This window comes from Lichenostomus cassidix, chromosome 5 (genome assembly GCF_008360975.1).
Source record: "Lichenostomus cassidix isolate B80296 chromosome 5, HeHo_3.0, whole genome shotgun sequence".
In the NCBI taxonomy this organism is placed as follows: Eukaryota; Metazoa; Chordata; class Aves; order Passeriformes; family Meliphagidae; genus Lichenostomus; species Lichenostomus cassidix.
Window position 1 is genome coordinate 48,627,878 of NC_139486.1, and position 26,253 is coordinate 48,654,130.

General features: G+C 42.3%; 1 protein-coding gene and 1 long non-coding RNA gene across 3 annotated transcripts in view; one reads left to right on the forward strand and one right to left on the reverse strand.

Annotated features, from left to right (window-relative positions):
• LOC146436587 (uncharacterized) overlaps positions 1-24,305 on the forward strand; it is a 25,409-nt gene extending 1,104 nt beyond the window's left edge. Inside the window, exons 3-11 of one of the 2 annotated variants that reach the window (XR_014852711.1) lie at positions 1,588-1,680; positions 1,867-5,379; positions 5,974-6,202; positions 7,713-7,758; positions 7,873-7,971; positions 8,103-8,232; positions 17,830-17,907; positions 19,953-20,048; positions 21,429-24,305. This is a non-coding gene — a long non-coding RNA (uncharacterized LOC146436587). The remainder of the gene's footprint in view (positions 1-1,587; positions 1,681-1,866; positions 5,380-5,973; positions 6,203-7,712; positions 7,759-7,872; positions 7,972-8,102; positions 8,233-17,829; positions 17,908-19,952; positions 20,049-21,428) is intronic. The other variant, XR_014852712.1, reaches the window with a different exon arrangement.
• LOC146436588 (ferritin light chain-like) lies at positions 2,884-9,104 on the reverse strand. The gene is made up of 3 exons (XM_085062960.1): positions 8,840-9,104; positions 5,893-6,039; positions 2,884-4,636 (listed from the first exon to the last, which is right to left on the reverse strand). Exons 1-3 carry the CDS (start codon positions 9,020-9,022, stop codon positions 4,133-4,135), a joined length of 834 nt encoding a protein of 277 aa, XP_084919086.1. The 5' UTR covers positions 9,023-9,104; the 3' UTR covers positions 2,884-4,132.
• Positions 24,306-26,253: the final 1,948 nt, after the last annotated feature.

A 26,253-nucleotide genomic window follows, 5' to 3' on the forward strand; every position in this document is an offset into this window, starting at 1 on the left:
GACAAGTAGCTGACTGACAGCATGTGAAAAGGTGAAAAACATCCATCGGTGATCAATCCCCGGTCGCTGTGCCTGTGACTTCTCGGACGGGCTGTCATGATGGTGGCTGCTTTTGTTGTTCCGTGGTTTGTTTTTTGGCAAAAATGCCTTACCGGCAGTCCCCCTTTTCTACTTACCTAAACATCTCTTGAGTACAGACCAAAATAAGAACTGTAAGTCAAATTCTGTCAGTATCCCTAAAAGACAAAAGTTTTACTTAAAGATAAAACTATATGTTTTGGACTCGGTACAAATTCGGTCTTTCTCTGTACCCAATGCTGAAAAGCAGTATGTCTCAAGGAGATCAGCTACTGACCGCCCCTGCACATTTAGAAATGTATCTCCCAGCTGTTTCTGAGAGGCAGTGTGGCAAACTTGTGGAGACACTTCACAGAGGTCCTTTGATCTAGAAGGAATAAATATATTTGGGTTTAAATCTTTATTGAACAGCTAACAAAGTAAAAATAATTTGAATTCAAAATAGTGCAAGGTATACAATAATATAAAATAAGAATAAATGAGGAAGAGTTTTATGCTGTAACAACTGAACATGTGAAACGGGATATCAAGGCTTCATGCTGGCAGTGTGACCCACTCAAGACACTTAAACTCTCTCCAGACCATTGGCCTAATTTTTGGAAAAGGTAATTTTACCTAATATTTAGTCAGTATTGTAGCCTATTCTGCCTGTGTGTGTTTGTAGCTTATACGCGACCCCAGGAGAAGACACTCAGGGACTTGAATGCAACCCTAGGGGTTACCTTGGGCAAAGTGGTAACAGTGGGGCTTGGACAGGCACTATGGGGAGTTTGCCAATAATTGCCTGTGAATGTGGGCTCAAGTGCATGAATCCATCCAAGTGAAAAGGTCAGGAGAAGGCTGTGACCACACAGTGAATTCCACACAGCGGTCTTCCAGTGAAAGTGCCCTTGAGGACACCTTCCTTTGGGTTTGGACATACTGGTTTCCAGAGGTCCCTTTCAACCCTAACAATTCTGTGATTCTCAGCTGCTGCCACCAGTAACATCCACTTTCCAGTGTAATTCCCAAAGACAGGTTTGTCCAGAAAGATGTTGCCTTGTACAATGGGGCCTGAAAAAACATCCTTGCAAAGAACAAGCACTGAGATACACTTCTCAGTTTTGTGTGGCCACAGTGGAGAGGATGAAGGACAGAACAATCTCCACTCGGAGAGTTTTAAGTGCATTCGTCACTTTGAGAGCAGGCAACCATAGGCAATGCTTATGCCAAGCGTTTACAAGTATTCCATTGTTTAACCTCTTTGCAAGCTTCTGGGGCTGTAACTTATAATTATAGTATAGAGTGAGTCTCCTCAGAGCTTTCAATGTGGGTGCTGTGTTTAGGGTACTGGTGCTGCACTAGCTATTCAGAGCTGCCCCAGGTTGTGTGTTTGATTGTTTGGGCACTGCTTTGGAAGTACAGTGTGGATCAACAAGCATTCAGCACAGAAAGAGACGTTGCAAAGTTTCTATAAGAGCTGTTGCCCTTACACCTGTTCTACATTCATCCTTGATCTAATTTTTTCAGGATGTGATTGAAAAGGAAGCTGGGAAGGCAGAAGCAGATTGCACTTCCAATATTGAGAAATGTGGACAGACTCATCCTATACACAACTGACAGGTATTTTTAACAAATCTGAGACCATATTCAAAAGCGTATGTGCCCTCTCAGCAGAAGCAGCATATGGACAAGAAAAGCTTATTATTTACAGGAACTGATTGATTTCTCTTTTCTTTTTCAGAGGATAGAGACTGGGAAAACAGCTGATTGGGAGTTTATTTAAAATTAACAGAATTGTCTTTTCAGGCAGAGGGCCCAGAACGTGTTCTCGCAAAGGAAAAGGAAGAGAGAAAGACTCAAATTCTGAGAGTGTGTGGATACATTTGATTAGAAGATGAACACAAGAAGTCTGAGAAACAGACATGGCAGTATTTCACAGAAAAATGAGTCAAGTAGGTCTTGCTCTGAAAAATTTTAAGTGGGTTCTTTTGTTATGTTGGAATTTGTTTCAGGCAAAAGTTTAAGTGCTGGAAACTATGGAGGAGGCTGTAACTATGTTTCAGAAGGTCATCAACTTTTAAATGGAGAAGGTTGTTGTACAAGTAGGTCAAACATTACTAGTAGTACATGAAGTAGTTTTATATGGCACTAGTTTATAATTCAGTTAGTAGCTTTGCTCTGTTCACACTTAGTGGGCTGTATTTTAATACTGAGAGGGACAGATTCCATTGCTCTTATTCATGTTGAGTTGCAGTCAGTGGAACTAATTGTTGAATAAGGTATGCTCAGCATGAGGATGGGTGATGGAATCTAGCCCAGATGGAAATACCTTTTAAACTCCTGCTGTATTAGAGAGCAGCAATCTCAACACAGGCAAATCTAGCATGTTGCTAAAAGTGCTTTGAACCATTCCTGTGGCACATTGCAGTATTTTTACAGATTAATACAGGGGTTGTTTTAAAGTGGTTGTGTCCCCCTCACCCCAAAGCTGAACCAGATTCACAGAAAGATTGGGAAAGCATCTACATTGTCATTTTCTGTCCCATGTTACAACACCAACCGAAGTCAGGTGGCCTTTGCAGAAACTGCTGCACACTGCAGCTGTGTATAAACATCAGTTTACTGAAAGTGTTTCATTTTGCAGTGTTTTTATAGTAATGCAGTTTTCTGGCATTTCTTTTCACTCTGTGGTGTATACTCTTCCACCATGCACAACCTCCTCAGATGTAGAAAAATACTGGTGCAGTTTAGCATACATTTGCAAAATCTCTTGGAGAAGAATATCAGCATGCCTGGGTGGTGAATTGAGGAATACAATGGAGATGCAAACATGGAACTGAATTTATTTTCAAGCAAAACAGGAGTATCGCCTAAAGTATTACACAAAAGTGTGAGGCAGTCTTTCAAGGAATCAAACCCCAACTGCATAGGAGATGTATACAATTACAAAAAAACCCCGAACTGCAGGCAGCTGATCTAGCCAGTTGCTCTTCTTAGGTGACCTTGGGAGCTAGGGTACAGAAAGAGAGGCATTCCTGTTGCAGATGAATGAGAGGAATTTGGACACCTCTGGACTATAACCAAGCTGGCTAACACTGCCATAATTGAAAGAAAAAGCTAATGAGTGGCCATTTTCTCTGATGCAATTCTAATTAAGTGTGCTGTTTTTTCACTAGCATCTCATGCCCCTACTTGGGACCATATAGGGAATGCAAGAAATAGCAGGAGTGCCACAGTAATACCTTTACTGAGCTAGCTGAGATATGGATCTGTATCATAATTAAAACAATCATCCTAGGTTAAGTCTGGACAGAGCCCTGGAGCTACTGTCTTCAGTGACACTTGCAAAATATGCCCTAGAACCTGTAAGGATCTCACCTAATGAGAACTCCTGATTTCTCTCTCATCTGCTTTCTGATGATGAGAAAAGCCAACTAGGAAATAACTCTTATTCCCATTGTTGAGGAAATGTTTGCATCCTTCATCCTGAAGAAGTATACCACTGGAAATAGCTGATCAGTAAATGAATTAGACTACTTATTTAAAGCGTTACTACAATAGAAATAAGAAAACTTTGTTTCCAAACAAGTCTTTTAAAAAAGAATTATATTACTACATTTGTTAGTACTTTAAAATACCTAATAGTAATATAAAATATTCCATAATATAAAACTAAATATTTGGATTTTCTGCCACATAAAAGTTTTCCTTGCACTAAAGGTGCAGTGGGATTTTTTTTTTTTGCTTGTTTTAATAAAAACTATATATATTCTTAAAATAATTTGCACTAACTAATCCTGTTAATCATTTAAAACAGAGAAGAAGCTTAAGAACTTTTGGCATCTAGGAAGAATTGAATAGATAAATGTGACAACCTAGCTGGCAACCTTGCTATCATTTAAACCAAATAGTAGTATGGGCTAGATTTTGAGCTGTGACTCAGCAGATGATGGGGGGACAGGGTGTAAAGCAGGAGGAGTGACAGAGCATCGTGTCTGCTGAGTTCTGGTCCCAGCTCCACCCCAGGATAGGTTTGCCTGAGGAGCTGCCCTGTAGCTGCAGATCCTCAGCATTAAAGGCCCTCCCTGCCCTGCTTCACCTTTGCTCCTGTCCCATCGTTACACTGTGGCAGCATCGTAGTGCAGTGTATGGTTGCATATATTGGCCCTATTCCATTTCTGTGCTGGGAGCAATCCCTCTGGGGTCGCTTCAGACCTTCTGCAGCTCCTGAGCACTGCTGGAGAGGTGGGCAGGGGCTGCAGTGATCACTAGACTCTGGCTCTATGCTGGTCCTGAACTCTTTCTGCAACCGGTCCATAAAGTAATCCCCAAGACTATTTCTGCCATCCTGGGAACAGTCAAGCCTGCGAGCATTGGTCAGCAGATCTCCCATCAGCTTGATCTTCCGGATTTTGGGCCCAATAAACTGTTTCTTGATAGTGCTTGCACTATGAGGGTCTGCATTTTCAACACTCAGGGCATAAAGCTCTTCAAAATATCGTAGCATAGTTTTCCATTGTACCATTGCTAGTTCCAGGGCTTTCATCAGACCGACTGCATAATCACAGTTTGGTTTCTGAAAACAAAGACAGAATTGTATTTATTCAGAAGAACAGCTCATGTATCTGTATTCGTCAGTGGTTTCCTGCAACTTAACCTGGCGCTCTAAACAAGTTATTAGGATTTTGCAACAACTGCTTCTAGTTTGGAGCATCTATTGTTTTTTGCAGGCTGTAAACACACACCAAGTGGCAGAACCCAAGCACTTCTTCAACAAACAGATTTCAATAGCAGCAGCTATGCCTGAGGAGTGTTCTTACACCAGGAAACCCAATCATAGAATGGTTGGGGTTGGAAGGGACCTTGAAATCATCTCATCCCAATCCTCTGCCATGGGCAGGGACACTTTCCATTAAACCAGGCTGCTCAAAGCCCATCCAACATGGCCTTGAACACTCTCAGGGATGGGGCTTCCATCACTACTCTGGGCAACCTGTTCCAGTGTCTCACCACCCTCACAGTAAAGAAGGTCTTCCTAATATCTAGTCTGAATCTGCCCTCTTCCAGTTAAAAATTGTTATCCCTCATCCTAACACTGCATTCCCTGATAAAGAATCCCTCCCCCTGTTTCCTGTAAGCCCCCTTTAAGTAGTGGAGGTCCCAAGGTCTTCCTTGATTCAAACTGAGTATTAAGAAAGATTTTCATGATGGCCTTTTGCCTTTCTAGAGCTTAACAACTGCTATGATGGACCAAAGAGGAGCATTCTGTATTAACTAATTTGGAGAGGAGAATCAGCCCCTTGGTCTTAAACAAATGAGGTGGGTTATTTTTTTTCCTGAAAACTTGGAGTTATTCTTTTGTACTTGTGCAAGCCCAAGTTAGATCTGTAGTTCAAATTCTGTCATGAGCTGTACTTTAGCAAATCAACTACTGCCCCAGGCTGGATGGTTCTTCTTCCTTACCACTCTTCTTAGGTGCTAATCATGTCTAAGCTTCTACTTCAGTGGGAAGAAGACAAGTGGGCTGTTTCAGCACAGTTTAAGGAGTCATAATTCATTACAGCATACTGGAAACAGCAGTGTCCAGCTGAGTAAAAGAAAAGGGGAACACTGTCCATATTATTTTTTGCTAGAAAGCCAAAAGTAGAGTTAGGACTGTATGTCTGACAGTTTCTAGGCATCACAATCAAGAACAAAACTGGGTACACAAGTTGGGTAAATTATATCCAGAAATCTAATAGTAGGTGAATGTACAGATCTGAAGTACCAACAATATAATTCAATACGTTAAATGAATCGCAGCTGCTTGAAAACTTGTTGTTTACAACCCACCTGGATGGTTTTAGAGCAGTAATGGCCTCCTCTTTCTTGCTGATACTTCATCAATGCCTCTGCGGCTTTTCTCTCTTCCAGAGCTTGATGCAGGAAGAACTTCGAAATATTTGGTAGAGCCACATGTGACTGATCAAAATATTCACCCTAAGCACACAAAACAGATTTGTTAAGATTTGCTGGAGATGGGACTCACTTGCAGGAGAATGTGGCTTTAACAGAACTTGGGACACCCTTCCAATGGAAGGTGTTTTGTTCACAAAGCACAATTGCTTTGGAGACGTTAATCCAAATCTCTACAATAAATGAAGTAAGTAGTTGTAGTATGAAATTAAGAATTTCTATACTTCCACTAGAACTCCTTCTGTCCTTTAATATTGGTCAGGCAACTGTAGTACTGATGTAACTCTTGCAGTAGCAGTTAAGAGATCTTCAGAATATTTTATTTATGAGTGGTTAGCATGTGTGTGTTTTATAATTGTATTTTGTGAAGGGTTTTTGTTTTGTTTTTTAAGCATACTCCCAGAACAGGGAACATAAAATTTATCCCTGCAGGCCAGCATTCCAGTAAAAACTTAGCTTTCAAAGGTATGAGAAAGATGAGGCAAATACCAACAAGAGAACAAGCACAACTTTGCATCTGCTAATCAGCTTTATTAGGGACAATGGTATTCCAAAATAATGGATACTGCTACTGATCTATACACCTTCAATATTATGTGTAGTCATTGCCTGGGAAGGCATGTCAGGAAGGACATGGATCTGTTGGAGCGAGTCCAGAGGAGGGACTCAAAGTTATTGGAGGGATGGAGCACCTCTCCTATAAGGAAAGGCTGAGAGAACTGGGTTTGTTTAGCCTGGAAAAAAGAAGGCTCCCTGAGGTGACCTAACTGTGGCCTTCCAGTACCTGAAGAGAGCCAGCAAGAAAGATTGAAAGGGACTATTTACAAGAGCATACAGTGACAGGACAAGGGGAAATGGCTTCAAACGTGAAGAGCAGGTTTAGATTAGGTATTTAGAAAAAAATCCTTGCTGTGAGGGTGGTAAGACAGTGGCACAGGTTGCCCAGAGAAGCTTTGGCTGCCCCACCCCTGGAAATGTTCACTGCCAGGCTGAATAGAGCTCCAAGCACCCTGGCCTTGGGAAAAGTCATCCAGCATATTGCAGGAGGATGGAAACCTGATGATCTTTAAGGGCCTTTCCAACCTAGACCATTTGATAATTTCAGAAGTATTACAAACCCAAATCCCCTGCAGGCTTGTTCTGTTCTGTAGGAGAAAGTAACAACTTTAACCACTGCCATATTTAACCATGCTAACAGATCTAATAGCTCATACATTTAGAATATTTTATCCATGGTATGGCTGTCTCACAAAGAGAAGTATTACAGGCAGGTAGCAAAGGAGAGCTACCAGCCTACACTGGTTTGAACACTGGCTCTGTACAGCTCCAATGTTGAGAATGAGAAGCAGCAGCTGGGACTATGCCAAGAACCAAACTGAGGGAGCTACAGCATCTTGATCCACTGGTGCCCTGAACATGTGTGTGCAATACAGCACAGCTTCTGTCTCTTGGACATACTCTGCACCAGAGTACACATAACTGCATATCAAGCTGTTGGCTTGGTGCCTGCCTAGGAGGGGCAAGCAACAAGTGTGTGCTGCATTTCCTAAGTTCTTCTGCTTCTGATTGTCTTCCCTGCTTTCCTCTATTACCCTGCTTAAATGGGAAATACTTTCATTTCAGCTATGTTGCTGTGTTTAGAAAAAAAATTAAGCGTTAAACACATAACACAAGTTTATTTTTCTCTTATATTTTAGGGCCATCTTGGGATATTCCAAACCTGTGACACAGATAAACACACATGTGACTATAACCCACTGAAGAGAAAGTACGTACTGGAATGTTTTATTAAGAACATCCATTGCAATATTTGCAGAATCCTTTCCTCAAGTCATTCATTCCTCTTTCTGTTGACAGCATAGCTAAGATTCAGTGTTTCATAACCAGTTCCTCAGTGCAAGTGTGTGGTGCGACTTCAAGTGGAGCCAAGGTTAACACAGCTGCTTAACTGTAAAGGTAAATCTTTGATGCCAGTTATTCACTCTTTAGGATGTTCACGTATCTAGGTTTGATTTATCCACAGTCAATTTCTGAGTTTTCTCCATCTCATCCAGCTGCCAATCACTACAATTTTTTTTCTTCCACAGGCTGAACAGGTTTTACTGCATACTTAAATTTTTATTGAACTTTTACTTGACACTAAATGCAACTGAAGAATCTTCAGGATATGCTGAATATAGTTTGTGTTGCTTCCCAGTGGATGCTTGGCATCAGAAGGTATGGCACTGATAATTTTGCTTTTTTTATTTTAATGTCTATGTTAAGTTATATGTTTGCCTTAACATCTGACATATAGCCAGATGCAATTTTGGCATGAATGTTACATGGTATCAGCCATAACTTTTATAATTTCATGTCCAAAGTTCACGCATGTGGAGCAAGAAACCCTCAACCATCTGTGAAGTTCACAGACTAGTTAACCACACGCAACTATTTACAAAGTTTGGAGAAAACACCCACTTAAAGCGTTATACTCCACAGCTCTTAACATTCCCTGCTGCTGTCCCTTTTCCCCGGGCATAAGTCCCTCTGTGAATTACCCAAAACACACGAGCGCTCGTTTCCTGGCCCGCGCGTTCCAGACCTTCCTCGTTGTTTCTGTGGCCGTGCGGCCGCAGGAGCGCTGCCGCCGGAGGGTCGGGGAGCCCGGAGAGCCCCCAGACACCCTGGCTTAGGGCACAAGCACCACTCTGTCGTCTCTGCCCGACTCTAAACCCTCCTCAGCCGGGACCCACCCCGCCGGTGGCTGCCAGTGCAGGGCGCCGGGCGACACCCGCAGCGTGCCGGCCGCCTGCCGTGCCCTCCCCGCGTCCCGCCGCCTTACCAGCGCCTGCAGGCAGTAGTGCAGCTCCAGCTGGGCGCTGGTGACACCGCAGAGCGCCTCCTCCACGGCGGGCGGGAAGCCGTGGCGGACGCGGCTGCCGGGCAGCGGGCGGTGCGCGGAGCAGGCGGGCAGCGTCACCCGCGGCCGCTTGGAGCGCGGCTCGGCCATGGCCGGCGCCGCCATGGAGCCGCCGCGCCCCCGCCGCGCCGCCTGATATAGCCGGGCACCTGCGACACACCTTGTGCGCTGCCGCCCGCCCTCCCACGGAGGAGGAGGAGGAGGAGGATGTGGGTGCGGATGCGGGGGGGCCGCCGGGGGCAGCCATGGAGTGCGTGGCGCTGGGGAGGCACGGCGGGAGCGCGGCCAGTTCCGGGTATGGCAGAGAAGGTGCGCGGTGCTGGAGCCCGTCAGGGAACATCCTAAAGGGTGAATGACTGACACAAAAGATTTACCTTTACAGTTTGGCGGCTATTTTAACTTGGGCTCCACGTGAAGTCGCGCCACACACTTGCACTGAGAAACTGGTTATGAAACCCTGAATCTTGGCTATGCTGTCAACAGAAAGAGGAATGAATGACTTGAGGAAAAGGATTCTGCAAATATTACAATGGATGTTCTTAATAAAACATTCCAGTATGTACTTCAGTGTGTTATGATTACACGTGTACATGCGTCACAGGTTTGGAATATCCCAAGATGGCCCTAAAATATAAGAGAAAAACATAAACTTTTGTTCTGTGTTTAACATTTCTTCATTTTTTTTTCCAAACAGAGAAACAGCTAAGATCCAAGTACTTCCTTTTTAAGCAGGGTAATAGAGGAAAGCAGAGAAGACAATCAGAAGCAGAACAACTTAGGAAGTGCAGCACATACTTGTTGCTTGCCCCTCCTAGGCAGGCTCTAAGCCAACAGCTTGATATGCAGTTATGTGTACTCAGGTGCAGAGTATGTCCAAGAGACAGAAGCTGTGCTGTATTGCACACACATGTCCAGGGCACCAGCAGATCAAGATGCTGTAGCTCCCTCAGTTTGGTTCTTGGCATAGTCCCAGCTGCTGCTTCTCATTCTCAACACTGGAGCTGTGCAGAGCCAATGTTCAAACCAGTGTAGGCAGGTGGATCTCCTTTGCTTGCTGTCTCTAATACATTCTCTTTATGAGACAGCCATACCATGGATAAAACTCAAAATGTAAGAGCTGAGCTCTCTTCTGGGCAGTCTCATTCAGCGCCTCCAGTTCCAGCAGCAGCATCCCAGAGTGTTGCCAGGCTGGGCTGAGGCTGGAATGGCTGGTGAGAACACACAGGCAGAGGCAATCCTGGGGAGGGAGTGAGCTCTTAAAACTCCTGGGAATTTAGCAGTGTCTATAGATGTCTTAGTCACAGGGTAAATTCTTTAGGTTTTTTGGTTAGTGCTACAAATGTTGGTTTTTAGCTGGTCCTACCTGTGCTGGTTAAACCATCTTCAGTGTTTTAGTAGCCAGTAATCTTCAGCTTGTACAGTAACTTCAAAATACACATTGGTGACTTTTCCAACTGTTTTACCATATGGACGGAGCTCAGCATTTCTTGAGCGTTTCTTTACCTTTAATAGATTCAAACCAGTGGAGTGGAAATATGAGTAATCTCAACACCCTTCAAAATCAATAATTCTCTGTTCAGTGACTTTGTTTAGTAAGCTTAATGTTATGTGCTGTTTTGTGGAATATTTTTCTAGAGGATCACTCCCCCACAAACCCAGGATGCTAAGGGCAGAATCGTTTTCCATTGCCTGTTTTAATTGTTATTAGATCTGACTACCTCGAGCAGAGCACGCATCATCTGAGAGTAGTCATGTAGAGATGTGAGAATATTGCTCATGAGAAACTTAAATAATTCTTGTTCAGTGCCTCCCTATGTTTGGCCCTCTTTGTTTATTTTAATTATCAGTTTTTGAGTTCTGATTCTTCATGTTGTAGTTAAATTAGATGTTTTGCTTTAAAAAAAACAACATTTAAGCATTTGGGTAAAATTTCATGTGAATAAAGTATAACTGTAATGTTTACAAGGCAAAAGTAAGTACCTAAATTCATTAAATGTCAACATATTGATAAGACATTTGAAAAACATATGACCTTATTCTGAAGTTCTCAGTAAGTGTCCTCTTCTTCACTGTAGCACTGGGGACTTTTGCTGGGAAGATGTGCTTCTGTTAGTTACCTTTTAGCTCCTTCCATTTCAACTGTCCTTTTTTTGTCCTGTAAAATAATTGCTAGTGTTTTATTATTCTGGAATAATCTCTTGACTGCCTCAGAGAAGGAGGAAGAGCAACTGTGTGTGTGTGTGTACATTGACATCCCAAATGAAATAAATACTTGACCTCCTTTCTTTGGCCGGTTTCAATAACTTGAAGTGTGGAATAGCAATAGAAAGCAATTTAGTTGGTGTTCCCATGGAAAAGTTTGTAGTTGTATTTTGTTAATTGGGCATTCATTATGATGATTTCAGAGCATATCAGCTTGTATCTGCATTAGTGGACTTTGGAGCCTTGGAAAACAATATTAAGTTATCCCATTTCAGTGATGGACATCTAAGAGACAAGGGCAGTTCTTAGGGTCATCTGTGATGTATGGAGCTGATCTGAAAATTGACTCTAAAGTTCCTTAATCACCATATTTTCCTTAACCCCTCCTTTTATGAGAATACCTTTCAATTTATTTTGCTTTGCACTTCATAGAACTAAAGGAAAGGCATACCATTTGTACTGCTATAAATTGTATTGTTGAAAAATTCCATTACAAAGTAATCTCTCCCAAATTGTCTTCTGCAGAGAAGTTTAGGTCATTGTAGAAAGGGTTGGTGACAGACTCATGCCTTGATGAAATATGTATTTTCATTTTTATGATTTGGCATGATTTTGGTACAACACGTTTTAATATGTTGAAAGCGTATGGTGGAGTGAGAAGCCAAACCACCACAGTGTGGTATACAGAGCTGCAATTAAAATTCCATCAAAATAAACTCTGTTACACGCAAACCCACAACTTCCCCACTCCTCCCCACCCCCTTTCTCTTTTTTGTTTTTTTTTTGGCAGAGAGCAGTAGAGAGGACTGTTTGTGTCAGTGGGCTTTAGCAACGCTCTCAAAATATCCTTTCTGCTGAGCCTACTTTGCAAACACCTAGTTGTATCTGGCCATTTTCTACCCTGATTTTCTCATCTAAAGCTAGACTTTTTAGGCTGCACTTTGTAATCTGGAGTTGATATTGTTTATTCTTTCACCACAGGTAGTAAGAGTTGCGGCTGTTGCTTCTCTCCAGCTACCATCTGTTTGCTTCTCTCTAGCTGTGATGGATTTTTGATGTGCTTTGCAAATAGTCTGTCTAATGCTGCCAGACTTTTCTCTCATTCAGTGCTTATCAATAGCTATGATGAAAACAGAGGGCTGTGTGAGGAAAAAGTAATAAACAAATACATGTGTGATATGCATGCCTGTGAACTGGCCTTCTACATTCATCATTTTGTTTTGTAATTAAGTGAAACCAAAGCTCTCTGGCAGGAAATTAAGAATGATTCATATGAACACCCATGAATTCATGATTGCTTTTATTGGACTTGAGGTCCCTTAACTCATTTTTCTTACGCTTTTCTAGTCTCAACAGGTGCTTCATTTCACTATTTTATTCAGTCCCACTCTTTTTTTACTTCCTTTATCCACGGAGGAAAAGCCAGCAAGAATTCTAAATTGTTTTGTTGCCTTTTTGCACTGTATGACTCATAAAGTTAAAAAAGAAGCCTGAAATTTGGGATGTTACTACTTAAGTAAGCATAGCAAAATAACTTCTTTTAACTGACTTTCAGTAAAAGTGGTCATCAGCAAAACATGAGATGGCCCTGGAGAGGCAGCAGTGTTGTTACAAGGCTACAAAGTAGACAATCTGGAAAATGCTTTTTGTCTGTCAGTGAGCAAATGGAAAGGTCCAGTTTGCTATAGTGCTCTGAAATCAGCATGTTTTAGTGATACAAGAGATGGATTTCTCAAAAGAAAAAAGTCTAGTCCCTTTGAAGTCAGTCTTGTTGATATCAAACTGAGAAGACAGAAGCCTGTATTTTGGGTTTATGGGTACTGAAAATTACTATACCATGCCAAATATGCACATATTTTGCATATATTCAGTTTAATAAAATGAGGTACCATAATGAAGTCCCATTTGAAAAATACTTGGATTAACTTTTAATTTTGTAAGTAATTTTTAAGTTCGGTTTTTGGCACTCACCTCAAATACTCCAAACTTTGGTTTTCAATTGCTTTCCTCTTCTACAGTCTCAAAGATTTGCTTCCTGTCATTGATATTTTTGTGTTTGCCAAACATCCATCACAGCAGTGTTTGAAGCCAGGTGAGATGTTTGAGGATGTTCCCATCACTGGAAACAGCCATGTATTTTTGCCTCCATTGACTTTTTCCATGTTGCATCAGTAGCTTGATAAAGTGCACTTTTTGCTTCTGCTGTAACTTTTTTCTTGGGCAATTTATTTCCATAGGCTTCCTTGGCACAAGGCTGCATGGCACAGACAGTGAGAAGTTGGCTCATTGCCTCTCTTCTTTCACAATGAAGTTCTTGCTTAAGGAACTTTGTGAGTGATGGATAGCATAAAACATTGTGAAATATATAGAATTTTTTTAAACTTTACTGATTGAAATCTGTCCTTCAAACAGAATATGCCCACAGCCCACATGTAAATATCTCTGCCATGTCTAAAGCTAACATAGGAGACAAGCTTGTAAGAGTTTCTGAAATACAAGCAGAGCTTATCTTTAACCTTGTGTCACAGAATACATACAGAAGGGTTTTCTAATCCTGTGCTATTTTCTTCTCTGCAGTGTTTAAATTAGATTATCTGTAATTAATGCTTGCTTCTACCATGGTACCGTCCCAGGAGCAGAGTTTGGAGACAGACAGCCTCTGCTGCTTCTCAGCCATGAGCTGCCCTGGGGCTTTGGTGTTCAGGGCACATCCTGCCTGTGTACCACCAGCCTTCACCCTCCTGCTGCTCCCTAGGCTTCCCTCCCTTCTCCTCTCTCTCCCTTTGGACTCTTTCCCACTGCTGCCCAATTGCAGTGCTCAGACAGACTCATCCTCTCCCTTTGCTCCACTTTCCCTCCTCTGGACCCTGGGGAAAACTCTGTGCTAACAGGAGGTTTGGGGTTTGTGTGTAGCTCTGAAGTCAAGCCTAGGAGATATAAGTGCATCTCAACTACATCAACAGACTCTTGCTGTGACTTGTCCAGCCTGGTTTGTGTTTGACACCTTCAGCTTTCCCATAGCATCTCAAGTCCAGCTGTACATGGCCACGTTTGTGTCACTGCCTGCTTGTGTGGGGCTGCAAGTCAAACTGAGCTGTGGCCACTGTTTAACTCGTGTCTAGGAGCTGTATGTCACTATTTTCTCTTAAGCACTTGTGTCTAGGAGCTGTATGTCACTATTTTCTCTTAAGCACTTACCACTCTCTCTGCAGTTTTAAATGTTTACAAATCACCCACACTGAATTGTTCTGTCTGTGTCTTTCCTCCTTGTATTTACAAAATCGTTATGTGTGCTGACTCAGTTTATCATCTCACCCGTGTCTTTGGGAGCCCAAGCTGTGGCAGCACTCAGGAAGCCCATGGCTGGGACTGGGCAGAGGCAGCAGGGAGAGCTGGAGCCGTGGGGCAGTCTCTGCTCCCAGCCCAGTGGCTGGAGAGCACAGGCAGCCTGGCTAAATTAGCTCCAGCCTGGCCAGCAGCATTGGCCCTTCAATCTCCATTTCTGTTCTCACACATACACTTGAGTTTTAAGTGGATTATTCATTTCAAGTGCTACTGCCTGATAATAACCCTTTGATTTTTCTAAAGAGGCTGTGCTTAGGAGTAAGTTTGTATAAATTGCCAGGGTTCATCTGCCTCTGAGATTTTGCAATTCTTATTTCAGGTCATATTTTAAAAAAGCATAGGCTAGCAAACATAAGGCTCATCCATGTAATCTGTCCATGGTATATCATAAGTCCAGTCACTAACTGCAGGTGGAAGGCACTGGTGGGCCTCAGCACTGGAGCATATTTAAGGGGATTCTGTGTAATTTCTGAAAACACGAGGCTTGCCCCAGGCAGTGTGTTGCATAAGGGAGTTGTGCAATGCCAAACTGCCTAAAAGTCTGTCATAATTTGCATGCCTTGTGTACTTGCCTTTCTGTTCTACCTTCCTTTCCACAGCTGTGGGTAAGAATCTGTACTTACTCTTGAACAAATGAGAAAATAAGATTTGACGTGTTGAAAAAGGCAGAGCCTTTTTTTGTGTGTGTGCAGCCTGTGCCATCTCAAATCAGTGACCAGGTAATGCCTTCCAGGCAGTGTAAACTTCACTAGGTGCACTCTGTGCTCCAGGTGGCCCTTGAGGGAACAATCAGACCTACCTCTTTGAGGTAAGCATGAGCAAGTGCACTTTGTACAAACTTAGAATATCTGGGCTAGCAGAAGTAAACTGTGGGCAAGGCATGAAAATCCAGAAACCATTTATTGTCTTGCTTCTGTATGCTGCTGATAATCAATGTTCATAAGAGTCCCTGCTAGTACCAAGAGCACCCAGTTCTGAAGTACAGGTACTCCTGGGAGTTGACTGCTTTGACTGATGCCACTTGCTGCTTGGCTTGAGAGAGAAGGAGTTAAAGCCACAGTTGTGGTAAGAGGAGTGTGAAATGCTTGCAGGTGAAGAGGAAATGATTCTAAATGTTTTGGCTTTTGTAGTCACCAAAAAATAACGAATGAACCGTTTTCACCATTTTTGTAAAAGAATCCTTTCAAAGTTTAAGTGAAATTGCTTGAGAAAAAAAGACATGAAAAGGTTATTTGAAATTTTAATGTGAACATTAATCAACTTAATGCTTGTTTTAAATTTTGTATTAAGATGGAGTCTGCAGTGGTGAATCAGACAAAGCAGAAGTGGATAATTTCACTCAAACATCATGGAACTTAAAGCCAATGCTAAATTCCAATGAAGTAAATCCTCTTCTAGTTCCAGTCACAAATGACCCTTTATTGCTGCTTTCTGGTCAAAGCACCTCTTTTAGACCATCTTCATGGTGTAAATGTTGTGAATCCCTGGGATATCTCTTTCCCGATCCTCTTCTGCCCAATTCCATTTTAATGGTTTTAAATACACTTTAAAAATCTTACTACGATAGCTGTTAGATTGTAGTCAGTTTGTGGCAGTTTGTCCCAGGCAAAGTCTTCTCTGCCAATTTGCAAGGATCAAGCAATTTGTTTTTTCAATTTCGGTGTCTTTATGCAGAGCACTTGTTGAATCTAGCATTCTCCTGATTTCACTGGAATTATAAGGTAGAACTCAGAGTATGTTTGGCTCCTATCACTTAAAGCAGTCAACACCATTAATTGGTAAGCTTGGGAAGTCATTTATTCTGATCTTCAGGACACAGTGGCATTACTCACAGTGATGCAGTGAAATGCTTTACTTTTTGATTTTTAAACACCCCAGTTGCTTTTCTTTTTTTTTTTTAGAATTTAGAAATTACAATGCTGAGTATTTACAAATTTCACAGAACATTTTGTTCTCTGATTTAAATCCTGCATACCGAGTGCCTGCCTGGGGCAAAGACCAAAAAAAAAAAGTCAGCTTTGATACTCCAAAACTGGTTGAATAAATCCTGTGCAGCTGGCCTGCGTGAAATGTCCCAATGACAGCAAGCGGCAGCAAGGATTCAGAGGGATAGGGAGAGAGCTCTGTGCTGTCAGATGTTCCAGTGTTTTATTGCTTTGGCTGGGAAGGGCAGGAATGTGTAGGTATCCTGACTGCTCAGTTTTATGGGTGCAAAGTGGTTTCCCTGGGCATGGATGTGGACAAAACTGCTATACAAGTTGCAGTTGCCTTCTGTGTATATTTGTACATGCTTTGGTGTTTTCCAACTTTGGAACTGTGGTGAAAGCCTCAAAGGGAATGTGTGAGTCTGCAGCAGCTGAGAATATGTTTCCAGCACTGGAGATTCCTGTGTGGTTGAGTGTCTGTCCCATCCTTGGTGAGGAATTGTCTAACCTGTACTGTGGTGTTTATCGGGGGAAATTCTTGGAGACTTATTTAAATGGTCAAGCCAACACAGCACAGGTTACACTTGTCCATACTTGTGGGTGAGATATCAGGAATTGTTATGGATGGAGACTGTTTCTTCTGCTTGTGCTGTTCTCACTACCAGCTTAGCTCATCCAACTGTCTCTCATCACTTTGCTTCTTTTTGTAATGTAGCCCAGCTGAGATACAGTCCCAAGGGAAAAGTTACTTAAATCTGAATCTTGGAAAGTCAAGAATTAAAAGATACATAGTTCAGGAAACTAAATTTTGGATTACAAAGTTGTGAAGGCTGTCACTGGTTCACATGAGCAACTTGCAGCAAGGTCGTATTTTCCTCTGGTAGTGCATCAACAGGAATTTGGAAAGCCTGCTTTTACTCAGGCTGTGTGAGCAGAGTGCTTTTGACCATGCTCTGCAGTGCCATCTTTGTCAATCCAGCTCTAATCTCAGGCTCCCGAGACCTGCTAGATTCTCTAGGAAGAAGCACAAGAGTAACTGCAATGAGTGAGGCCAGATTTACAGAACTGGCATCTGGAGCTCAGAATGGCAGGACTCAGAAAAGAAGAAAACACAGAGGCTTTCATTAATACATGTATTTATCAGAAATACATTAAGAGGGACTTAAAAAGAAGATTTGTATGTATTGGATAAAAATTTCCAGCAAAATGAGGTGAGAATAAAACATTCCTTGGAGACAGTTTGGCCAATGGTTGTTTCTATTTCTGGGTTTTTGTTGGTTTTTTTCTCTTCCTGTGTCATTTGTAAGGGTCATACATTGAAATTGTGCACTGGCCTACAGGGACTACTGGCTTGAGCAAGTGCATGGCAATTATTAGGATGCCTGTGCTGAAAGACTTCTCTTAATGGACCTTGACAAGTTTTGGTTTGATTTGTTCCAGAGTTTGATTGCCCTTGTTCCTGTTGCTGTAGGCTCATGATCTGGAGCCCAGGACTCGAGCAGGACTGAGTGACACATGGTAAGGTTGTGTTACCTGTGCTCAGGAGGATGGTGAAATCTGGGATGGGTGGCATGTGACTTTCAGCTGTCTGGTCTGAAGCAAGGGGCAGGAAAGTTTCTTTTCTTTACTGATTGAAGATCTATGCAGAGCAAGGAGAGGAGGTGAAAAATCCTTAGGAAAACTAAAAAGAGAAGAGAAGCAGCACTGAGAGTGGGCCAAATCTTTTAGTTGTGTATGTGGGCATTACTCATATAACTTCAAGAGGGTACATGCTTTAACTGAGCATGTACCAGCTGAGGACTTGGCCCATAATGTCCTTTATAAAGCTCTGATTCCTCCCCAAATAGTTTTTCCCTCCCTCTTCAAAGGGCACCTGTTGTTGGTGGAGTTGGTGATGATACTGGATTAGTGCACATGCGGTCAGCCTGCTTGGCCTCGGCCCTTTGGACCCAAAATGAACTCCAGCTGCTGTTGCCCAGAGCAGGTGCTTCATCCAGCCCCAGCAGCTGTTTGAATGTACGCTGTCGTGGCCAAGAGGAGGGGGGAGATCCCCTGGAGGACCCAGAGGAATGACTGATCAGCAGGAAGGAAGGAAAGGGGGAGTGTGCCACAGAGACCTGGTTTTCATACCCAGCAGACAGAAGTTGTTCTAGCATTTCCTTGTGGAAATAGGGAGCAGTGGCTGTCACCCCGCATCCACTGGGCCTGCCCCGTACCATGATGGGTTGTGGTTCCCAAAAAGAGGCTGAGGAACCTCTAAAGACCAGCAGGGCTGGTTGTAGTCACTGGTTTAAAGCTCCAGTGAGTGGCCCAGCAAAAGTGAGTTTGGGCACAGAACAGTGCACAGGCTAATGGCCTGCAGCCTGTCACCATAGCTTGGGCTATCACACTGCTAGAGGGAGAAGAATGAAAGCAGAGATGAGATAATCTGGGGTATGAAGCAGCTATAGGGAACAGTGCCAGGGAAATGGAGGTAGATCAGATGACCTGGGGATGTGATGGTTAGGAGTTTGAGGTCAGAATTTGAGGAGGGGGCATAGATAGCTTGTGTCAGAGATAAAGCGGCAGCAACCCAGGGTTAGAGTGACAGGGACAGGACAAGGATGCAGATTTTGTGGAGTGAAGGAATCACAACCTTCAAAGGGATGAGGGCAGCTTAGAGTAGGGACAACCTAGACCTGCAGCAAGAGGTGGTTGGGAGTGCCTTGCGGAGCAAGGAGTCTCACAGGATAAGCTGTTCAAAGTCATTTCCATCACTGACATCACAAACAGCCCTTCCCGCATTCCTTCAGCTTACTCCTCTTCAACTGTTGTCACTGACCTGGCAGTGGTTCCTGTGCAGTCCTGTACTCTCTGATTATTCCCATGCTGTTAGCAACGGTGCACCTGGCCTCCCTTTCCAGGAGCATGCACTCTCTGGATGTGTCTGCATATGTCACTGTTGGCATTCATGCCAAATTTAATGTGACTCCTTAGGGTCCCATCCTCATACCTTTATTCATTAAAGTTACCAGAGTCCTTCCAGTTTCTCTGAAAGCCTCACTTTGTGTCCCTGTCCTGTGCATAGTTTTTGTCATATCCCATTAGCCAGACTTTTCATTCTGTGTATCTTTGCTGATTGCTCCACCAGGTTTCCACTGAACCTCCATAAGGATGGGTAAATGCTAAGCAAGGATACTTCCTTTTACAGCTATAAAAGGACTATTTGGGCCAGATTTCATTACAGCATAGCCTAAGAGCAGGAGAAAACATGAATATTGGAGGCCTCTCTTTGTCAGGAAATGGGATTTCCGCAGGTGCTCAGTTGTAAATGCTCTACATGCTTCTAAGGCTTGGCACATGGCATTGCTGGATCCTGATTCAGGATGCAAGAATGTCTCATGACCCCTGCCATAAAAACTGCTGTCTGGCCATGTTTGGAAATCAGCCGTCGATGATGACAGTAGATGAGTATGGGTGAAATGAGGAGCTTGGCTTTGACACTAAGCAAGACTTGTTAAACATTGTAAATACAGATGTCCGATTCATATTTTGAATAATGAATATTATGAACTTTTCTGTAGCAAGTGGTAAGAAGCTGGATCATCTTTCTTCATCTGCTCACTGCCTTCACAGAATTTGCAAGTGTGACAAAGTATTTCATCCCTTTACAGGATTAGGTAAGATTGGTAACCATAATTCATGTATAGAATTGCACAGAAGTAATCTAGACAGCTAAATATATTGATTTAAGATCACCTGTGTGGTGACAGGGAAATTGTTTCCATTTTGGTTTATCTGTTTCTTGGGTTTGTCAGGTTATCCAACTTACTTCAGTTGTTTCTTCATTTGGATGAAAAACAGCTGCTGTATAGGCTTGCACCGTTTCTGTCCCAATGTAGCTCTTCCATCAGGTATTCCTGCTATTCAGTGTGCTTCTACATGAAAATTAAGGAATTGGGGAAAAAAAGCAGCAGAAACTCTACATTAGTGAAATTCTCAAGGCTGTTAAAGGAAACAGATGTATTAGAAGTAGGGTGTTTCTGTACTCATCCTGTTCTCACATCCCTTGGAAAAGCCACTGTTTAATTTGGTATTCCAGATGTTTTAACCACCTATATGTGGATAGGGATTTTTTGAGGCATCTGTTTTTTGGTGATTAAAATATAATTAGGTAGTAAGGACCCTTGTTGATTGAAACAATTCCTAAAGGATGTGTGGAAATGTCCAGTGCCCTGTCTGGTGAGGAACTACGAAGTGAAACAGTTTGGGTGTGATAACTCATAATTTACTCACTGCTGGGTTAAGACTAAGGAAGTGAAGAGCTTGTTAGCAGGCCTCTATGTTTTGGGGATCTGTAGAGCAAAGGGGTTTCCTCTGTATGAGGCCCATGTTATGCTGTGCAGGAATTCCCAGTTCAGGGTCAGAAATACTGAGAGTGCCCTTTCACCAGAGAGCCAACAATTAGCTTGCTGCCAGTAGGAAAACCAGCCTTAAGTGGTGAGTGAATGTCGTGTCAGGAATGGACCTGGGGAGAGGGGCAGCACACAGAGCAAGTGACATTCTTCACACCTGCTGTGGGGCATAACAGTAGCTGGCTGCCTCTGCCCGTGGCTCTACAAGCAGAGCATTGTGCTGTGACACAGCCTGGACAGCGATTGAATTACACACCGATTAGGTCTTCGGCTTCTCCCTGTCAGTGTGGACAATGGAGAATCAGAGAAGTGGACATGAGAGCTTTAGCAGGCCTTGTGCTCTCCAGCAGAGGAGGATTAGTTTGTAAATGGTAAATTGTGTTGGGGCCAAGAGTCGTAAAACTGAACTCTTGCCCTGCTGCTGCCTCAAAGGCACAGGCTCTGAAGAAAAGCCCTTCTCCCCCCTTCTGCTAAATGCTGTGATAGGGGAGGGGTGGGCATATGGAATCTGCTCCTCCTTTTCTTTGCCAAAGAAGGAAGAAGCAGCTGGTACATTTGTACAAATTTTGCTCCTCACTGTCTCTTGCTATCTTTTCTAAGGAAGGGCGTCGAATTAAATTAATCAATGTTCTGCCATTTCCACAGGGATGCGGATTTGCCTCTCACCGAGGTGCTGCTGGTTGGTTCACTGCCTGCTAGGGGGTGTCTCTGAGACCTGATTTATCCTGAAGCATGCACTTCCTCTGGAGGTCTGTAGCAGGGCTGGAGGACAGCAAACACTGCATCCCTTCCCTGCTGTCACCTGCTTCCACATGACTGCAGTGTCTGTGCTGTGCTCTCAGCTCCCTCACCCATGTTCCTTGGGATGGTTTGTACTGAGCTGCTTCAGAGCAGACTTTGATTTTGGTGCCAGTTACCCTTGTTGCTGTATCATTCATGAAGAAGTTGGCTTTATCCTTGCCTTTATTACGCTGGGACCAGCTGCTCTACACACAGGAACCAGAAGTGGCAAATTTTTTAATTTTTTAATTTAAAACCTTTTTTAATTTTCAATTGAAGCTCTTCATCACATGAACTTCTTGGGGTTTTTTGAGAGGTAAAGAATTTTTTTCTTTTTTTTTTTTCTTTTTTTTAGAAAAAACACCAAATAAAAACCAGAAAACCAAAGGCAACAAACCCAAAACTGAAAGGAAAAAAACCCCTCAAACCCCACACATTGAACCCAAGTTAGAGAAACAACTGCATTGTGTGACTGATACAGACCATGGGAGTACAAAGCATTCCCAGTCTGGTCTTGCACTTCCACTCCCTATGCCTATTAATAGCTTTTAGGCATGAGCTTAGACATGGAGATGGGCAAGACTAGTTTGCCATGCAAACATTTATCTGGGGGCCCCAATCCTGTTTTCTAGAGCAAAAGATTTCACTGTAATAGAGTGTACATTTTAAAGCATTGGTGGAGATGGAGGGATGTAACTGCACTTAAACTGAGGTTGGATTAGGCACTCCCCTTGGAGTCTGCCAGTAAATAACAATGTATACAAGCAATGGAAATATGTCCTTCTTAATCTGTAAAAAGTCAAGGGCAGTTTTGAAAGTTCATCAATCTTTCAGATCATCTTAAGGCATATTGATCCTGAATCATCACAGGGAAATTCAACAGAAGGGTTTCTGTTAGTGATCTAAGAATATAAATGTGGTTGAATACATGGAAAACTGTATCTTGTTCCAGTTGTCTTTATTACTGTAATAAATGATATCAGCTCTCCCTTTCTACAGACTTTATCTCATCTGTTTATAGTGTTGGCATTTATTTTGTTTTGAGCTGAGAAATAATGCATACCTAGATACTGTAGGGTTGTAAGAGGCTTTACAGGCATACCATTTAAAAAGAATTGCTTCTGCTCTGGTTACTAGTTTGAACTGAGAAAAGATACTCATGTTTCATACTCCTGAAAGAAACAGCACATTTACTGTAGTACAGCAGTTCTGAGTAATCTGCTCATAAACTATCCATTCTAGAAAACTCCCAAATCCTTCCCACCTATTTCCTCTAATAGGTGGCAAATCCTTAGTACCTCTCAAAAATGCTCACAAATCTGTAGGGCATGAAGGCTTTGCTTTGGTTTATTTTTTGTAAAGCTTGGTAAAAAAAGGTGAATGAGAGAAATTCAGCTGTCGTTTAACATAGTACTGATAACTGGGAGTTCATTTTCAAAACTGGAAAGTAAGTTATTTTAAGTAGTTGCTGTTGGTTTTTATGCTATGGAGCATTTCAGAGGTATGTTTTAAAGGAAAAAAAAGGAAAACCAGTCATTCACGAGTGCTGATACTGGAATGACAGAGGTTAATACCACTGACATCATGTTGGAACTGTATAGCATTTTGTTAATGGTTATTAATGCCCTGCTGCTGGGAGACAGACAGTGCCAGCTGCCATTAGTGTGGTGCCTCTGCGGGTGTGCCTGGGCCTCTGCTCTTGAAGGAAAGGGCCCTGAGGAAGGCTCAAGCCTTTTCCCTTCTCTGAAACAGGAGGAGACATTGAGAGAAGGCAGTTGCAGTGCCTTGCTCAGAACAGGACTTGGAGAGTGAAGCAAGAGCAGCAGACACCAACAAAGACATGTCCAGGAGGTACTGAGGACTTCTGTTCAATTCAGATCCCCAGGACTAAACTCAAGATACACATCCTTTGGAAGAAAACAGCAAGAAATTCAGACAAACATGCATGGAAATTATGCCAGTTAGCCTGGGGAAGAAGCCCAGGTTCTTGTAGGAGAGCTCAGAGCTTTGTACATCAGTGGAAAGGAGTCAGAAATGCTATAGAGTGAAGGAGAAAAGCCCTTGAGAGGAAGGGAAAGGAACTTTCTAATGGCGGAATGATGATGGATATGGAACAATTAATTAGCTTTGACTACATTATATTCATTGTGCATCCAGATTTGTGGGTTTAGCTGCCTCACTTGGGGCTGGCTATTACTTTGTGTAATACCTTTGAATTTCATCCACCATGAGGGAATGAAACAGATACAGAAAAGTGAAATATGTCAGTGTAGCATATCAAATTGAGAAAGGCATTTTTAGCAGTCTGTACTGAAGAGAGGTTTAAGGCTGCATTAGATTATTCCTTAAGTGTATTGTTGTTATGACAAATCTAAAGGAGCTAAAAGCATTTCAGTAGTTCAGAAAAGGAAACTTTGATTTCCTTTCCCGCAGCCTGGACCCAAAATGGGATTGCCAGTCAGTCTTACATGGCCTGGCCATGTACCACACAATCACCCATTGGTGAATGGAAGCAGAACATGTGGAGGTGAGTTGTGAGTCCTGTGGGAGTAACTGGCTCACCAGGCCTCTCCAAATTGTTCAGCTTCTAGGTCTCTTTAGATGCTGGTGCAATGTAACCTGAATAATGCACTGAGAATATTTAGCCAAAATAAGGACATTTTGATGATGACTGCTGTCTGGTGTGCCACACAGACTATTGTATTCTCTTTCATGCTAATTAAAAAGTAGTATATCACCACATATGTTTTATAAAAGGGAAACTGTGTGTTTAATTCCATGAACCTCAGGTTTAAAACCCCATTAATTTTGCACACCCATTGACTATTAGAAATAAATGGAAACATGCATGCGATATTGTACATGTTCTCCCCAGTTATGCAGCCTTATATTCAAACACAGTGATTTTTACAGGCCTTATTTTCTCTGGTCACTTTTACAAATACAGTTGCCCATACAAATAGTTTGCAGTCAGTTTCCTTCAGTGCAAAGTGTGAGCAGCAGGAGCAGCAGGTGAAGGGGAGCAGTTACTCCCCTCTGTACAGCAATCAGTGTTGTAATAACTGTAGTTAAATTGTCTTGTTGTCTGGTTTTAAAGATTTTCTTTTTCTTTTTCTTTTTTTTTTCTTTTTTTAAAATTTTCTTTAGCTACCTAAAATGGTTCATGTTATTTTTTCCAGTAGCTCAGACTTCTATAATTATTACAAATAATTTGCAAGGAAAGAAAAATGTGTAACCAAAAACACTGACTATTTTGAAGAACTTCAAATTGAAAGTAACATTGGAATTCTGTATCTCTTCAAGAAAATATACTCTTACTCATTATCTTCTAATCTTTGATTTATCTTTCACTCTGTTGGTTGATAATATTTAGAGAATTTAGAATTGCTGGGAGGCAAGCTTGACTTTTCATTTGTATTTCAAATTTTTGCATATCAAACTAAACAGAATAAAGCTGGAGAAGACTCCACTCATCCCAGCAGAATCAGCACAATCCCTGCAATCCAATATCTTTCTAGGCTTTGCCTCTTGATATTTTTCTTTTAGGGGTGAGGGAAGAGGAGAATTTCTCTTTAATTAACACTTAACAGAGCAGCAGTGAGCCTCTAAAAGGTGCTTTTTTCTTAATAAACAGTAAAAGGTCATTTCTGAAGGATAAAATGGCAGTATGGCTGAGGTGGGAGTTATTTTGGAGGGTGGTGGGTTTGGATTTCTTTGAGTATAAGGAAATATGGTAATGGGTGCCTGTTATGCCTATAATGTAACTGACTCTTGAAACTTGATTTATTGTTCTGGATTTGTAGCTGGTGAAAAGGAAGTTAAAAATAATTTCCAAAACTTGTTCTATAGCAGATGAAGATCCTGCAGAAAAGCAACCAGGTATGTTACAAGATTGGGGTCTTCTCCTGGGTCTTGCGTTATGAATCTGTTTGAAACACTTCACTACTTTCAGGTTTTGACTACGTTGGCATTTCCCTGTAGTTGCCAGAGTGGTGTCTGTCTGGAAGTTAATCCTCCTGTATTTGTGCAAACATGAACTGCTTGTCTGGAAGCCTGGGGGGAATGGTTGAATGTGCCATGGGTGGCTATCAGCGTGTGTGACTGCTGTGTACAGAACTGTACACTGAGCTATTTCTGGCTATGTTTTTGGGGGTTTTTGAATTCTGAGCCTGTTTATTGACCCTAATGTGTGTGTGTGTTCTTCCTTCTTGGAAAGAGAATGGGAGTTTTGAATTGGTCAAGACAGCAGAAACTATCAAAGACTTCCTTGTAATGTGTTGTATCGCTTCAATGCTCAATGCAGAGAAAAGTAATTCCCCTAGCATGAAATCATGTGTGCCAAGTTACCTTCACTGGCATTGTGAGAGCAGCAGCAAAAGTTTCACATAATTATTAAATGGACTTTTATGGGTAAAGTACATACCTTTCTCCTAGAAACAAGTAGTATCCTACATGGCTTCATTTAATCAATTCCAGGAGTTTTAGAATTGCAGAATGGCCTGGGTTGCAGTAACCTTAAAGATCATCTAATTCCAACCCCTCTGCCATGACAGGACACCTTCTACTAGACCAAGGTTGCTCAGAGCTCCATCCAACCTGACCTTGAACACTTCCAGGGGTGGGCCATCCACACTTCTCTGGGCAACCTGTACCAATGTCTCACCACTCTCACAGTACAGAATTTCTTCTT